Raw genomic sequence first — 18,023 nt, 5'->3', positions numbered from 1 at the left:
AGATCCTCAACAAGGATCAACTTTTCTTTTTTCATTGTGTCAGTTGCTTTCTCTAAAAGCTCAAAAAATTCCTCCACTTCTACTTTATCAGAACCTTCTGTGGGGCCATACACACAAATATGTCTCATTATCCAGTTCCACATTCTGATACTTGTCCACATCACTCTACTTGATATTATTATTATTATTATCTGAGACCTCCAGAGAGTCAAGTACTAATTGAGGGGAAGCTGTAAATTACCCAACCCAGGTATCATACCTTCCCTTAAACCCATTTACACTAGATGCACTCACTACCTGTAAGGGCAAATTATTCCACTCACTCACTGCTCTCTGGGAGAAAAACCAGCTCTTAACCGTTTCTTGACTGAGCATAACTTTAACTTCCATGGATGCCCCCCCCCCCCCCGTGTTCTCTCCCCGCTTCCATATAACAAAACATTTCATCATTTGAAATGCTATAACACCAATTCAAAAGTTTATAGACCTCTATCATATCACCCCCTCTTTCTCCTGTTAACCAGAGTCTGTAATACACATACTTGCAATCTGTCCCGATAATCTATGTCCCATAATCCAGATATAATCTTTGTAACTCTTCTTTGCACCCTTTCCACAGCTTCTTTATCCCCATGGAACCCGGGAGACCAAATCTGCGCACAGTAATCCAGGTGTGGTCTTATCAAAGCCTTATAGAGGCAAAATTAATTACTTCCTTATCCTAAGATGTCAAGGTTCACTTCAACATAACAATTATCTTCTGAGTTGTATTTGCAACTTTTGCTATGTGGACTTTGAACTCTAAATTCTTATCCACCAATACACCAAGATCCCTTGCCTCTTCAGTTATTTGTAGCATAACCTCGCTAATATAATATGCAGCTGGAACTCTAATCACGTCAAAGTGCATAACTTTACACTTACTAACATTAAACTGACGGCCATTTTCGTTTGCCCAGATTTCCAGTCTATTCAAATCATTTTGTAATTGCTGAATATCAGTAGCATCCCTGATTGACCTGCCTATCTTCGCATAATCAGCAAACAATTGCAAATCTGATGATAGACCTTGCTTGAAGTCATTAATGTATAGATTGAACAATAATGGCCCAAGGCATGAACACTGAGGTACACCACTGGTTACCTTAAATCTGGCAGATTCACACCCACTGTATACCACTTTTTGATATCTGTCTGTCAACCATCCCCTGATCCAAGTCAACAGCTTATGTTCCAATCCCATACTCTCCAGTTTACACAACTGCCTATCAAATGCCTTAGAAAAATCCAACATTATCATAGTGAATCCATTCCCTTTATCCAACTCGGCCGTAACATTGTTATAAAATATGAGCAAATTGCTAAAACATGACCTTCCTTTAGCAAACCCCCATGCTGTTCCCTGCAGAGTATAGAATGCTTGTCTACCCATTTCTGTATGCAAGTTCTTACCAACTTCTCTAAAATCTTCACTACTACACCAGAGATACTAATAGGTCGTAGTTTGACACATCAGTTTGCACCACCATTGTGCAATGAAACCATTATACATTCCTGAGCTGAGACTAAAGTTATACAAATGTGTGAAAGGTATATCCAATTCAGCTGAATATTCCTTTAACAAACGGGAAGATATTCCATTTATCCCTAATGACAAATTCTTATCCAGGTTATGCAAGAGCAATTCAACCTCATTTTCATGTCTAACTCTTCATCCAACATAGCAGTAGCACCATGCTACATACACCTGGTTGATATATCTTAGCAAAAGTGAGCACTCGTTAACTGAACAATCTCCTTAGCTTCCGACACTCATGTACCATCTGCATATAAAGTTATTCTTCCACATTCATTCTTTCTTTTGTTTGCAGCATAACAATAAAATTCTTTTGGATTGCATTTAGCTTGCATGGCCAATTTCTTTTCATACTCCGTTTTAGCTTTTCTCACAATACTCATTACTTTTCTAGCCTGAGCTTTATATATTTCATAACTCCTCTCACTCTTATTCTCACGATATTCTTTCCACATCATCTTCTTCTTGCGAATCTCTAGCTTAATAAGGCTGCACATCCATTTCACTCCCAACCTATTTATTCTTCGAACACTAGGGATACATTCAGATACTGCCTCATTCAAGCACTTTTTCAACAATTCCCATGCATTGCTGACATTTTTTTCCATTCAGTAACTGATACCATGGGACGAAAGATAATATTCTTCTAAGTTTATCATAATTTCAGCTTTGTAATTCAGCATGTAGCCTGATTTAATCGGAGCTTCAATACAAGTAGATACTTCCCAAGAAAGAACAGCGTGATCATTGTCACCAATTGGTGGTAAAATAGCCATACTCTTGACAGAGATCCCTTCTGATGCTATGAGCAAATCCAACACTCTTTGACCTCGAGTTCCTTCTTTCACATGCTGCTTGAGAAAGTTATCTCGCAACAATTCAATAATGGATGTCAGTTTAATAAGGCAAAGTGTAAGGTTATGCATTTTGGATTGAAAAGATTACCAGCTGTATACCAAATTGATGGAACTCGAGGAAATTGACGAAGCCAGACACTTGGGAGTGTTGGTGGATAGGAAGTTGATAGAAAAAGTGTCTAAAGCAGCTCACTGGATTACTTGGTTACTGAAGAATACTTTGATGAGCAGAGACAAGATACTGGATATTATTCATCTTTATTGAGCCTTGATAAGACCCCATCTTGACTACTGCATGCAGATCTGGTCATCTGGGTTTCTTGGTGATGAGGAAGAGGTGGAGAGGATCCAGAGGAGAGTAACCAAGATGGTAGAAGGTCTATGGAATGAACCTTACAAGAACAGTTAAAGATTTGTGGGTTACAGAAATTGGTTGACAGGTAAAAAAGAGCTGTTATATACTGAAGGGTTTTTTTTAAAAGATTAATCCAGAAGAAATTTTTCTGAACAGATCTAGTGGTGGGAGAACTAAGGGGGTATCCTTGGAAACTGAGCAAGAAGGCAGCTAGCACAGGTGTTAGAACTAGATTTTTTGCTTGGAGAGTAGTGAATGAGTGGAATAGGTTGCCAGTCTGTTGTGGATACCATGACTGTGAATGAGTTCAAAGCAAAGTATGATAGATACTGTGCAAATGTTGGATAGTGCTTGGCACTGTGTTTAGGACTTCCCTTGATGAGTCTGACTCCATGGAGTAGCCCATAATAATAATTTGCAAGAATTAAATTAATTTGCTTAAAGCTACACAGGTACAAAAAACCGTCACTGTTTGCAAGAGTTCAAGTAAGGTGTCCACTGTGTAGACAGGCTAAACAAATATAATTCTGCCATCAGCATCAGTTTGCTGAAAGCAAAAATTTTGTGCACAATTACTAGGCACTCCCTTTTTGACCAGTGCATACACATGCACGCAAGCACAACTTAAAGGGAACATTAATCATGCAAATATGAGACATGAACTGAGTCATCAGAATGATGAAAAGCATGAATGAGTTTAAGGTTCAATGCAACAGATATGTTGCTGGTAGGATGAGAACTCCTGCAATGAATCTATTGGATCCACCAAGATTAATTAATATAATAATAAACTCCTAAATGTAACAATACTATTCACTTCAGATACAGGAGAGATTTTGCTAAACAAATTTAGGTCTTTGAGGCATATATAAATACTGAATGATTTAATGATGATTAACATAACAGACTAACACCAGCCTTCAATCCAATATGATCTTCAGAACAGTGGTGCTTTCACAAAAAGACAATAGCACACTTAAAGCCAATATGCCATTGTCCTTTTGTGAAACCTAACCAAAAAAAGACAGCTCATAAGTGATAAAATTAAATTTCATTCTGATTTTTAAATGAGTTTAAAGTGATGTTGACGAGTGCATTTCTGACTAAACAGCAGACGATAAATTTTATTAAGGCTAATGAAAAAGGCAACTAATTCAAAAAATCCCCTTGAAACTAAATTATTAACATACAAACAAATGTTTTGCGAATACTGCAGACACAGTTTATACCAAATTTAAAAAATAAATCTTTCCCATCATTCTGAGTGTTCTTAAAAAAAAACAGGCAAGCCTTGAATATAACTGCATTTTGCTATTCCAAGTCTTTTCAAATGTTCGAACAAAAACAAGGGTACACAATAAACATCTCTCTCTCTCTCTTCAAAAAAATTAAAACTTTCTTTTCCTAATCAATTCACTGATAATCTTATTACACAATAATTTCTTCTTTAATCAGTAACTGTTTCATGTATCTTTAAATTCTGTTCTTATCACTTCAGTCACACAGTTATCAAAATCAAGGATGGAATTTCTGATATACTACTGTTAAAACATATTTTTCATTTACATTGGCTTTATTAAATAAACAGACAGCTCTATGCATAATTTAGGATTGTCTCTTCATTCAGATGATCAATCAATCAAGTATGGTGGTATAAGTCTTATAGTGGCTGCACTGCATAGTTCAGAAAGCATGGACAGAGGGACGAATTCCCGATGATTGGAGTAGAGCTCTCATAGTACCCATATATAAAAAGGGAAATAAAACTGAATGTGAGAATTACAGAGGTATTTCCCTACTAAGTGTTCCTAGCAAGATCTATGCAAGTATACTTGAGAAATGGTTGAGAAGAATTGTGGATGAAAAGCTTGGTGAAAAACAAGCTGGATTCAGGCCAAATAGAGGCTGTCAGGATCAAATCTTCACTTTACAACAAATAGTCGAGAAAGCATGGGAATATAACAAAGATCTGTATTTAAGTTTTGTCGATTTGGAAAAGGCATATGACAAGGTGCCAAGAGAGAAGCTATTCAATACGCTGCAGTTATATGGTGTCAATGGGGCATTATATTAAGCAATACTTAGTCTTTATTTGAGTTGTAAGTCAGCAGTTAGAATTGAAGGAAGTACAGGAAGATGGTTTAATGTTAAATCTGGTGTGAGACAAGGATGTACATTATCCCCTCTGTTATTCATTATCTATATGGATCACATTATGAAGGAAAGTGGTATTAAACAGGATATCAAAATTGGAGATGTTAATGTCAGCTCTTTGCTTTATGCGGATGATGTTATACTTCAAAATAAATCCGCTACAAGTCTGCAAGATTCTCTGACTAAATTGAATTGCTGTTGTAATAGATATGGTATGAAGGTCAGCAATAAAAAGACAAAGACAATGAAAATAGGCAGAATCACTGAAAATGTCAACTGTGTTGTGAATGGAGAACCTGTGGAACAAGTAAAACCTTGGCATGATTTTTACTGAAGATGGTAAATTCAATATAGAAATAGACAACAGAATCAGCAAAGCTGGTATGGTGGGAAGTCAATTGAATAAATTCATATGGAATAAGAGAGAAATTAGTCGGAACACTCTCAGATACTTATGGATCTGAGAGCTGGGTCAGAAGTAAAACACTTGACCAAAGACTACAGACCGCAGATATGAGAGTCCTGAGAAAGATTAGAGGCGTAAACAGATGGCATCAATGGCAATATCATATTAAAAATGAGGATATTAGGAAAGAACTTGACATTGTCAGCATCCAGGAATGCGTTAGCAGAGCTAATCTCAGGTGGTATGGTCACTTAAATAGAATGGGAGAGGAAAGATTAGCAAAACAAGTGTTCTCTGCCAGGTTGGCAGGAAAACGACCCAGAGGAAGACCAAGATATAGGTAGATTGATATGGTACAAAGTGCCTTAGACGATAGAAATATAAGATCTGATAATGTTGGAGTCTTGACAAGTAACAGACTGATTTGGAGGAAAATTGTAGATAGGAAGTTAGTAATGATGTAATTTTTTCATGTAGTACTGTCATATCCTGTACACCCCTTGAGGGTACATGGCAGGAATTTGATGATGATGATGACAATCGAAACAGCAAAAGAGGTATGTAGAACAAGTGGAAGCAAAAATAGAAACATGTTGCTGAAATGAGAATTGAAGAAATTGTTAAATCAAAAAGATAATGCTTTTCAGAAGTTAATAAAGACCAGATCAAATGATGATAAATTGTATAAAGAATTTCTTTTGTGGTTCTCTTATAAGAGAAAAAACCATGCAAAAGAAAAATCAAATAATAATTAAAGAGAAAAAGATAAAAAAGTTGGTTGAATTTATGCATTAGTTGGAAGAAGATATTAATAGAAACAAGAAAATGTAATATGAATTAATGAAGATTTTGCTAAATCTTCATTAATTCATATCATATTTTGAAATCAGAAACAACGAGGAATCAGGTTTGTGAATAAATGGAGATGAAAATCTTGTGACTACCAGAAAAGAGAGATTAAGAAGATGCAGCAACATTATTTCAGATTTGTTAAAGATGAAGGCCACAGTGAAATAAATTGGTTAGAATAGAATATACAGATGAGAGAGAGAGATAATAGGGAAATAGATCTGGAAGAGGTATTAGCATTAAGTAAAGATGAAAATGGAAAATCCCCTGGGATATATGATCTGCCTGTTGAAATGATCAGTTTTTGGAAGTACAGGATTGAAATAGTTGTGAGACATCTTCAGATTGAACTGGAGAAAGGTGATGCCTAATGATGGATCAAGGGAAATACTGCTCTAATATATAAAGAAGGCTAAAGAAGGGAGGGTAGTAACTAGAAGAATAACTCTTAGTGTGTCATTGTCCAAAGACTTATGAAAGAGTAATGATAATAAAAATAAAGGATTTATGTTCTGGATTTGAATAATTCCTCTGACTAGGTTTAAAAGAAAAATGTCTGGGAAAACTTGGAAAAGATAGGCACAGGAAAAGAAGAAATAGCTATGATCAAGAATAAATATGCAAGTGTAAAAGCTGTATGAAGATCAAGAATATGTATTTCAAATGTAAGAACTGTATGAAGAATATGTATGTCAATGCAAGAACTGGAGTAGTTCACATTTAACGAAAAAGAAGTGCTTTATCACTGTTCACTGTCATGATAAATGGTGTTCAAACATAACCAGAAAAGAGCAGCTGTAGATAGGCACAGGAAAAGAAGAAATAGCTATGATCAAGAATAAATATGCAAGTGTAAAAGCTGTATGAAGATCAAGAATATGTATTTCAAATGTAAGAACTGTGTGAAGAATATGTATGTCAATGCAAGAACTGGAGTAGTTCACATTTAACGAAAAAGAAGTGCTTTATCACTGTTCACTGTCATGATAAATGGTGTTCAAACATAACCAGAAAAGAGCAGCTGTAGATATAGTGATTCAAGGATATTCAAAAGAAGAGCTATAGAAAAAAAAATGGACAAATAGAATGGTGTGACACAGCTGGTACATATTAATAGCAAGAGTGGAAGCATAGTTTTAGATTATAGAAAAAATATACAAGCTAACAGTATTAGAATCAATGGGCAAGTCTTGAACAAGCCAACTTGCCATAAAGTGTGTACACATCAAAGCTACCACGGATACAAAGTGCATATTAAATCTGTAATACCATTCATATTACATTGAAATATATGATGGATATGAAGCTTATGATGAGTGATGTATTTTATCCACATTTGCACTGATGTGGTTAAGTAAGAGAACCAACTGGGGCTTCTGACCTAATGTCTAATCCTCACCTTCTCATGGTGCAACTTGTTAGGTATCCACACGAATACTGAATGAACAAGTATGGGCTTGCAATTTGGGATTTAGCCAACAAAGCTGTATTCTTATTAGCTTAAACCATAATGTAAAATGATGGTACAACATGACAAAATTCCATGCCAGCTGGAGCGTCACCTGGTTAAACAAAGCTCCCTATTGTTTTCGTCAGGGAACTAGGGCAAATAGCACAAAGTTAGCTACTGGAACAAAGCCCAGAATACATCCCAACTCAACATTAGAAGAGTAAAAGATTGGTACTACTATCAACATAAGAAGCATTAATGGAAAATAAATGGAACAAGCAGAAGAACTGGATAAGTACCAGCATGACATAATAGGCATGACTGAAACAAAGAAGACACAAACAGGTGAAATCTTTGTTAGCAACAAATATAAGATTACATTCATTAGGTAAAAGAATGAATAGCTACAGAGGGCACCTACTCTACAACTCTCCATCTCCGCCACTCCACCAACCGCAACTACCTTCATCATCACCAACGCCATCTACCACTGACTACTATCTCCAGTATTTTCAGACAATCACAAACATCCATGCCATGGCGGGACTCGAACCCGCAGCCTTTTGGCTGGAGAGCGGATATGCTAACCACTCGGAACTGGAAAATAACACTTATTTGTGCTTACGGCGTTCCACAGAAGGTTCTACTAAAGAAGACAGAGGGATTTTTTTTTGAGACATTAGAGAAGGCTTGGTCAATGAAAAAGAAAAAGTTGGACCTTATTGAAAATCTAAACAGCAGAGTAGGAAATGATTACTAGACATATAGAAATGTTTTGGGAAAATTTGGAGAAAAGAGCTGATGGGATGCAAAGTATACACTTGGTGGGGAATCTTTGAAGGAAGAGGAGATGAGAGATCTGGGAGTGATAGGGGACAAGGTCCTGAAATTCAGGGGCCACAATGCATAAGTTGTGAAGATGTCACATCAGATGATGGCAATGATGAGGAGGACACTGACATCAGAAATTAAGATTGTATAAGGCCCAGATCAAGTATCATATGGATTATTGTGCACAGATTTGGTTGATGAGTTTTCATGGTGAGGAGGATATGTTGGAAAGAGTCCAGAAAAGATTCACAAAGGTGGGGAGTGGTGTTTGGAATGTGGAGTACAAGGAGAGATTGAGAGAATGTAAGTTGTAAAGGGTCATGAATAAGAGGAAGGAGGGGGGGGGGCATATGATCGAGACATATAAGCTAGTCAGGGATTATTATCAGGTTGACATGGATAAGATTTTTCAATGAATGGGTGGGAGGAGGTAGAACAAGAGGTCTTTGCTGAAAACTGTATAAGGAGGGTGTGAGCAGAGGAGTGAGGAGCAGGTTCTTTGCATGGAGAGTGGTTGGTAAGTGAAATGCATTGCCTGAGTGTGTTGTGAATGCACATTGAATCAGTTTAAAGCATGGTTGGATGAGCATTGTGTGCAATAGTGTGTATCTCTCACGATGGGTCTCTGACTCCATGGAGGCCAGATGTTAATAATAATAATGGTAAATACTTGCTTGATTTCTGTTCAGGACATGGATTAGTCATTACTGACACCATTTTCCTACACTTAAAAATGTGCAAATTCAAGAAATAAGAAAAGCCTCGTTAACTATGTTATAGTCGACAGCGATGCTTACCCACTGGTTCAGGACAAGAGTATACAGAGGATTTGAAATAAGTGGTGGTCACTATTTAGTTTTTTTTGAGCAAGATAAACTTGAATTTCATATAGAAAAGATGAATGTGTAAGAAAGTTTTAAAAGTTGAGCAGCTTTCAATAGTTAACTGTAGACTCAAATACACAAACATGACTGAAGAAAAAATGAAAGAGTTTGAAAACAAGAACTAAACCTTGAATGATGTTTGTGAATTTCCATAGAAAACCCTGAAGAAAATATTCATTAATTCAGCCAGAGAGGTATGTGGTGAGGTTGTCGGTAAGAATAGAAAAATCACAACTCCATAGTGGACTCGGGAAGTTAAAGAGATCGAGATAAAGAAGAAAGCTTATTGAAAGTTCCTGACAAGTAAATCAGCTTGTGCTCTTTGAGAATACAAGAAAAATGTAGGAAAGTGAAGCAATGTGTAAAACTAACTAAACAAAAGTCATGGGAAGACTTTAGTAAGAACATAGAAAATAAATATCAGAAGTTGACAAAATATTCTGAAGGTTATTGAAAATGCTTAGAAATGTTGAAAAAGTTTGCTAAACTTTTATCAGAGATGATAAAAGCAACATGAAAACTGAAGAGATAAGGATATCCCAGATATCTGGTGTAATTGCCTTGAAGTAGAAAAAGTCAACGAACACCTGAAATATGGAAAGGCAGCTGGAGTAGATGAAATTTGACCAGAAATGGTCTAAAAAAGTTTTAGAGTGGCTGCACTGCATAATTCAGAAGGCCTGGTCAGAGTGTCAAATTCAAATTGACTGAAATAGAGCTCTTATAGTACCCATCCATAAAAAAGGAAATGAAACTAGATATGCAAATTGCAGAGGTATTTCCCTACTGAGTGTTCCTTATAAGAGATTTCTCGAGTATACTTGAGAAACAGCTAAGAAAAATAGTGGAAGGGAAACTTAGTAAAGAACAAGCTGGATTCAGACCAAACAGAGGTTATCAGGATCAGATTTTCACTAAGACAAATAGGTGGGAATATAACAAGGATTTGTATTTGAGTTTTGTTGATTTGGAAAAGGCATATGACAAGGTGACAAGGCGAAAACTCTTCAAAATTCTACAGTTATACGGTGTAGATGGGACATTATATCAAGCAACAGATAGTCTCCATTCAAGTTAGAAGTCAGCAATTAGAACTGAATGAGGTACAGGAAGATGGCTCAATGTTAAATCAGGTGTGCAATAAGGATGTACATTATTTCCACTGTTATTCATCATCTATATGGATCACATTATGAATGAAAGTGGCATTATATCTGATACCAAAATTGGCAATGTTAATGTTAGCTCTTTACTTTATGCTGATGATGCTATACTTCTGACTAAATCCAGTACAATTCTTCAACATTCTTTGAGTAAATTGAATAACTGCTGTAATAAATTTGGCATGAAAATCAGCAATAAAAAGACAATGAAAAATAGGCACAAACATTGAAAACATCAATTGTATCCTAAATAGTGAACCTATAGAAGTAAAACATTTCAGCTGTTTAGGTACAATTTTCAGTGAAAATTGTAAATTAAATATGGAAATAGACAACAGAATTAGTAAAGCCAGTATGGTGGAAAGTCAGTTGAATAAATTTATATGGAATAAGAAAGAAATTAGTCAAAACGCTAAATTAGGTAAGATGCAGAAATAATTAATTGAAGTGATGTGAAGAGCTTGCAGGATGACTGAAACAGGCTGACAGCATGGGCAAAACATAATGGATGTCAATTTAATGTGGAAAAGTGTAAAGTTATGCATTTTGGGATACAAAGGTTACAAGCTGTCTAACCTATTGAGGGAACAGTAGCCCAGGAAACTAATGAAGCCAGGAATCTATCGATTCTAGTAGCGAGTCTCTCGACTCCATGGAGGTTTGATGACAATGACAATAATAATAAAAACTGTCATTTAAGTTTAAAGGGAACATTTATTTTTAAAAAAATAAGAACTACATCATAAAAATCAGAAAAAATACTGTACTTATTTCTTCAAATAACAAAAAATATTAACAGACTTTCATTTTAAATTGTGAATGAGAATAGAAAATAATTATGGATTTAGTAATCAAAATGAATTTGCAGTAAATTATGACATAGGAAAGGGAATTTTTCATCATTTTTGGGAGTAGTCTGTCTGATTTCTTCATAAATATTTCCAAATTCACAGGATTACTTGCTTAGGTCAGTTTCTCTGCATGTGAGTGCGGTCAAAAGCACACTGACAAACAGAGAATGAAGTTATCATTCCTCTTTATAAAGCTTCGATACCACCTTATCTGGATTACTGTGTTCATGTCTGGTCACATGGGTTTCTTGGGGATGAGGACGTGGTGGAGATGATCCAGAAGCATCTCTGACCAAGATGGTGAGTGGTCAGTGGAATGCTCCCTATGAAGATAGATTGAGGGTTTGTTAACATTGCAAAACTTGGTGAATAAGTGAAAAAGAAGGGATTATGATGGAAACATTTAAGTTATTTAAAGGATTTCATAGGATTCATGTAAGGGAAATGTTTCTGCACTTGACTAGTGGGAGTAGAACAAAAGGTAATCCTCGGAAGATGGGTAAGATTCTGGTTAGCAATGGCATGAGGACTATTTTTTTTGCTTGGAGAGTGGTGAATGAATGGAATGGGTTGCTTGAGTCAGTTGTTTGTACTTTGCCTGTTAATGGTTTCAAGGAGAGGGATTATAGATATTGTGTTGATAGTTCTCACGAAGAGTCTTAGGACTCCATGGAGGTGGCCATGCAATAATAATAATATTAATAAATTAGCTGTATATAAGACAAATGTTCAAACCAATTTTAACTTATGCATCTGAGAGCTGGGTGGAAATAAAACACCTGATCAAAGACTGAGACTTATATGAGTTCTGAGAAAGATTAGTGAAGTGAACAAATGGCATCAATGGCAGTATCACATAAATATTGGGGATATTAGGAAAGAACTTGCCATTGTTAGCATTCAGGAATGTATTAGTAGAGCTAATCTCAGGTGGAATGGTTACTTAAACAGAATAGCAGAAGCCATATTAGCAAAACAAGTGTTCTTTGCCAGGTTATTCTTGTAGAGAGGCTTATACGCTGGTTAGACATGATAACTAATAATTAAGGAATTGACAGCGTAGACTAGAAATATAAATTAAATAAACTTTAATATATACTTTCCGATATTTCGGCAAACGTCATGTTGCCATCTTCTTGGGAACTTAATACAAAGACAAGTGCACGCAAGTACTACATAACAGCAAATGAGAACAGAAGCTAGGAAGCTACCGTTTTCCTAAAGTCCTGATGGTGCCCCCTGGCGGGCTATATTGGTAGTTCTTGGCCTTTGGGCTGAAGTTCTTCTGATAAATGTTTCCCAAATTTGGGGCAGTCTGATGCATCCAAATTTGTTGGATGAGTGGTTAGCGTATCCGCTAACCACTCATCCAACAAATCAGACATGAGTGGTTAGCGTATCCGCTCTCCAGCCAAAATGCTGCAGGTTCGAATCCCGCCGTGTGCATGGACGTTTGTGAGTGTCCGTGGAAATACTAGTGATGGTGGATGGTGGTCGGCGGTAGATGGCATTGGTGTAGTTGCGGTCAGTTGGTGGAATGAGTAGTGGAGACATGAGCAGGTGCCCTCCCTCGATGAGTCCTTGGACTCCCTGGAAGTGTCAAATAATAATAATCATTTTTGGCATTGTAACCATTGGACAACAAGGTCTGATGAATAAAGGAGTTCAGCAGCAAGTTCAGTGCAGGTGGATCTATTAACAAGGGTTTTGATAACACCATATTGTTGAGAGGGGGATGAAGAGAAACTTTGTGTGTGTATGTGTATATATATGGGGGGGGGGGGGTTAGAAAGGGTGCCACTGGGAAGATGTGTGATTAGAGTATCTAGAAAAGGCAGGCTATTATAGTTTTCTTTTTCTATAGTGAACTGGATTCTGGGGTGCTGTCTATTGAGAAGGATAAGGAAGCAGTCTAAGGGTGTCTGAGAAATGTGACCAAATAGAGAACACATCATCAATGTACCTTAGCAAGATTTGAGAATGGCAGTATCAAGAGTATGTTTTTCAAAATGTTCCCTATAATAACTGGTTAGAGGAGGAGAATCCATGGCTAGGCTCTCCATTTGTTTATAAATGGTATCTTTCAAACTGAGGTAGCCAGAATGAATGGTAAAATTAAAAAGATCAATTATATCACGAAAGAAAACTTTTTATTTTTTTTTTAGTAAATTGAAACTGTCAGAAAGAGTGATATCAGTAAAAAAAAAAAAAAAAGATAGATAGGAGACATCAGAGCTTACCATGAGATTATTATCTAAAATTAAATTTTTGATTCAAGATTTGAAATGAGTGGAATTTTAAATATATAAAATGAAGATTGACCTGTAAGTGGGATTAAAGATTTGGCTAACTGTTTTGTTGACTTAAAAGTGGGAGAATCAGTAGTATCTATTATGAGACAAAAGAGTTATTGGGTTTATGAATTTTTTTGGTATTCTGTAAGGGGAGGGGCGAGTTTCTGAACCATTTCAGGAGACGAAGAAATAACATTTTTAGAAGCCTTTTTAATGTTTGTTTTCTTTCAAGAATTAGTGGGATCATAATGCAGTGATTTATTAGTGCAGTCTCTGAGCAACACATTAATTTTCAAATCATATTCACTAGTACTGATGACCCAGTAGAATTACCCTTAGTGAATATAACCTTCTTGTAAATGTGTAGGGACACAGGAATTTTACCTCCTTGTGTTAAGTTGAAGATTAAATTTTGCCTCTGTAAAGTTCTTCATATCAAAAAGCACACTATCTTTGCTTTACTGAAAGAACAGATTGGTGCAACACATGCTACTCTATCTGCTATTAACTCTCTCCAAGCAGAAATGTTGTCAAATCTTAGTCCTGAATAATGGATTATTCTCTCTAATATATCAGATAATTGCCTGGTAAAGAATTTCTAAAAATAAAAGGGAAACACATTAAAAAATATAACAATCTACACAGACCATTTTTCAAGCTGCATAATCAGCCATTTCAAGTTGTTTCCTTAGCTACTGCAACAACTTTGCAGTAGTGCCACATCAAGTTCCATCTTTAGACAATATGCTGCATGCAGAACATGGTAATCACAACTTGCCTCCTACTATAACCAACAATATAAGGCTTAACATAGCTAACATTCTCTCTCAAACTTTGCCACCTAGAAGAAACCTCTTTAACAGTCAACTCTTCTCTATCCATAAATTATGCAAAAACAGTAGCATAGTACTAGAGTCAATAACAGTAACTCTACTGTGGTTATCAATGCTAGTGAATATAATTAGAAAATGAATGTGTTGCTCAGATATTGCACTAATAAATCACTGCATTATGATCCCACTAATTCTTAAAAGAAAACATTAAAAAGGCTTCTAAAAATGTCATTTCATCACTTCCTGAATTACCAAAAATTTCATCAATCCAATAACAGTTTCTGTCTCATAATAGATACTACTGATTCTCGCACGTGTATGTCAGCAAAACAATTAGCCAAATCCTTAATCCCACTTACAGGTCAATCTTCACTTTATATATATTTAAAATTCCACTCATTTCAAATCTTGAATCAAAAATTTAATTTTAGATAATAATCTCATGGTAAGCTCTGATGTCTCCTATCTTTCTTTTTTTTTTTTTTACTGATATCATTTCTGACAGTTTAAATTTACTAAAAAAAAAAGCTTTCTTTCCTGATATAATTGATCTTTTTAATTTTACCATTCATTCTGGCTACCTCATTTTGAAAGATACCATTTATAAACAAATTGGGAGCCTAGCCATGGGTTCTCCTCCTCTAGTTATTATAGGAAATACTCTTGATTCTCAAATCTTCTATCTGGCTAAGGTACCTTGATGATGTGTTCTCTATTTGCTTTACAATTCTGTCTCGACCACTCAATCCACCGACTAATCGCAACTACACCATTGCCATCAACCACCGACCACTACCATTTCCACAGACTCACAAACATCCATGCCCACGGCGGGATTCGAACACCTGCAGCCCCTTGGCCAGCCAGGCAGTATTCAGGATATAACTTCATATTACTGACATTATTAAACAGTGTAGGTAACTGGTTTTTTTTTTCTAATATACCAGTATCATTTATCCAAATCCTTCTCTCTCTCTCTCAATCACTAATAAAACACCAAGGAGAAATATCAGAATGGCAATAATTTAGAAAATTAAAGAATGAAGGTTTTTTGCAAGTTTCCCCTTACGTTGTGAAGAGATGTTGCAATATAATAGCAATATATTTTTAAAGAGAACATCTGCAGCAAGTACAATGTGCTCTTGGATTGGAAATGAACTAGCCTGGAATCTAATCTTAAACATGAGAATCATTTATCAGGTCTTTAATTAGCCACTCTCATATAGAGATGGCTGGAAATTTTTTCAGCTTTTTTTTTTTTAAGCTTAAGAGACGAATTGATAGTAATATTGCTGTAGATAGATTACAGATGACAAATCTGGTTAGAGAACTGACAGCACTAGTTTCTAAACAATTTTTTTTTATTCATGGAAGACCTCCAGCAATGCAGATGTAAAAACAGCAGTAAGGGCTGATGTTTAATTTGAGTACTTGCAAACCTTAATACGAGGTGTGCAAGTACTCAGATATAAGTATCAGTCCAAAAATAGTAAATGTCCGAAGTGAAAATAAAGCGAGAGTTTCATTAACAAAATTAACTACATTACTGGGTTACATTCCGGGTGTTGTGTGTACTGAAAAGCTCATTAAATGTAAAAGAGTGTAGCATACAGCAAGAATATGGTGGAATTTTCAATGGAAAGTCGATATGCTAACGGAAAGCAGTACGCCCGTAACTGAAGTCAATCAAACATCAAAGCACGGTTATCAATTCTTATTCAATATATCTGTCAAGAAACCGCTAAAGCTTACCATCATGAGTAACCCAATTAGGTTTTAAAAGTTTCATTGAATTAAACAAAAACTGCAGCTTAGGTACAAATTTAATAAATAAACCCGGCTTTACTTCCTTCTCAAATGAAGAAGGAGTCTAATTTGAATTACGGTATATCATACATTTTTGCCATTATGTTCAAGCTACAATTGTTTCCACACCATGTTGTTTTCATGCCGCCGAATGGAATAGCCTCGGTAACAACGAATTTTGAAAACTTTATACCATAAAAATAAAACGCTCTTGAGTAATAAATTTAAAAAAAACAATAATTAATAATAATTAATTAATAATAAAATAAAGATTTTGATAGTTATTATTTCTGGTAAAATTCCCATGTTATTCCTCTAAATAAATATTAATTTTATGACTATTTAGCTTATTTTTGTATAGGAGAGCCCCCCCCCCCCCTTCTTATAATGTCATTGGCTTTTACTCAATTTTAGGGCATTACTGAAGTTTTACATAGATGGATATATGAAGAATACAAGAGGAAGAAATTCGGACATACCTTTGTAGGATGTTGCTGGCTGTCTTCTTATATTCTTCATATATCCATCTATGTAAAACTTCATTAATGCCCTTAAATTGAGTAAAAATCCAATGACATTATAAAAAGGGGAACCCCTATACAAAAATAGACTAAACAGCCATAAAATTAAAGATTTTGATACAATTTTCCAGTGTCTTGTCTTTTTAATGAAAACCATGTAATTAGAAAGATGTCTTGAGAATTAAAGGAGGGTATGATTGAGACACTGAATAAGGGTAGACGGAAAATGCATTAATCAAACTATAGACCAGTTCAGTGGTGCACTCAGGATTTAAGCTTGGGGGGGGGGGGGGGGGGCGACCACTTAAGATTTAAACTTGGGGAGGAGGGGCGAGTTAAGTATACGATTTGAGAATACACACCACGCACTGCCTACGACCTATGACTGAGCATCTGCAGTGATCGTTAATACATATTCGGACTCCTTGGAGGTATCAGGAATAATAATAATAATAATAATAATAATAATAATAATCTCATTTGGCCCGGCTCGGGCAAACGAAGTAGAGCTCGGACTGACCAATACTTCGTTCGCCTCGGTTTCCACAATGGCTGCGATTCCTAAGAGCTATAGGGTATTCCCGTCTTATGTGACAGCAAATTCATAACTAGTATAGAAATAGAAGACACGACACATTATAAATAAAAATAATAATAATTTTAATTAGGAAAAGATTTTTGAAAAATTTTCTAGTGTTTTTTCTTTTTCTTTTGGGGGGATCAGGGCCCCTTGTTTCCCCTCCCTGGGTGAACCACTGGACCAGTTTGTCGAGGATGGCGCCAATAAAAAATTTGCTGAATAACTACAACGATATATATTATGGAGTCAACTTTATTAACAAAGATATATATCTTTATTAATAAATAACATATTATCATTATTATGTGTGAATGTACACATGATGATATGTACATTCACAAAAGTCGGAGGAATCTTGGTCGAATAAAACATTATTAATGGTAGATTACGTATCCATACGAGCACCTGGTCATTCAAGACAAGTTTTGTAGGGCATGCGAAGGTTTTCTGTCATTTGGAGAACAAGATTGGGACATCTGCTGGACATATTATTATTCGGGACACTTCCAAGTAGTCCGAAGACTAATCGCGGGAGGACACCTACTATAAAACTGTCTCCACCACTGTACCGAACCTCTACTACCAATCATCTCCATCAACGCCATCTACTGCC

General features: G+C 35.8%; 1 protein-coding gene across 2 annotated transcripts in view; it reads right to left on the bottom strand.

Moving 5' to 3' along the window:
* The window catches only part of Hira (histone cell cycle regulator-like protein), a 429,854-nt gene extending 413,412 nt beyond the window's left edge, over nucleotides 1–16,442 (bottom strand). For both annotated transcript variants that reach the window (XM_090400974.1, XM_090400975.1), the window contains exon 1: nucleotides 16,256–16,442. In XM_090400974.1, coding sequence (XP_090257100.1) covers nucleotides 16,256–16,292 — 37 coding nt within the window. In that variant the 5' untranslated portion in view covers nucleotides 16,293–16,442. The remainder of the gene's footprint in view (nucleotides 1–16,255) is intronic.
* Nucleotides 16,443–18,023: the final 1,581 nt, after the last annotated feature.

Source organism: Typopeltis vanoorti, chromosome 11 (assembly GCF_054136105.1).
Source record: "Typopeltis vanoorti isolate ZY-2024b chromosome 11, IOZ_Tvanoo_1.0, whole genome shotgun sequence".
Taxonomy (NCBI): domain Eukaryota; kingdom Metazoa; phylum Arthropoda; class Arachnida; order Uropygi; family Thelyphonidae; genus Typopeltis; species Typopeltis vanoorti.
This window is presented reverse-complemented; position numbering and strand designations above follow the sequence as displayed.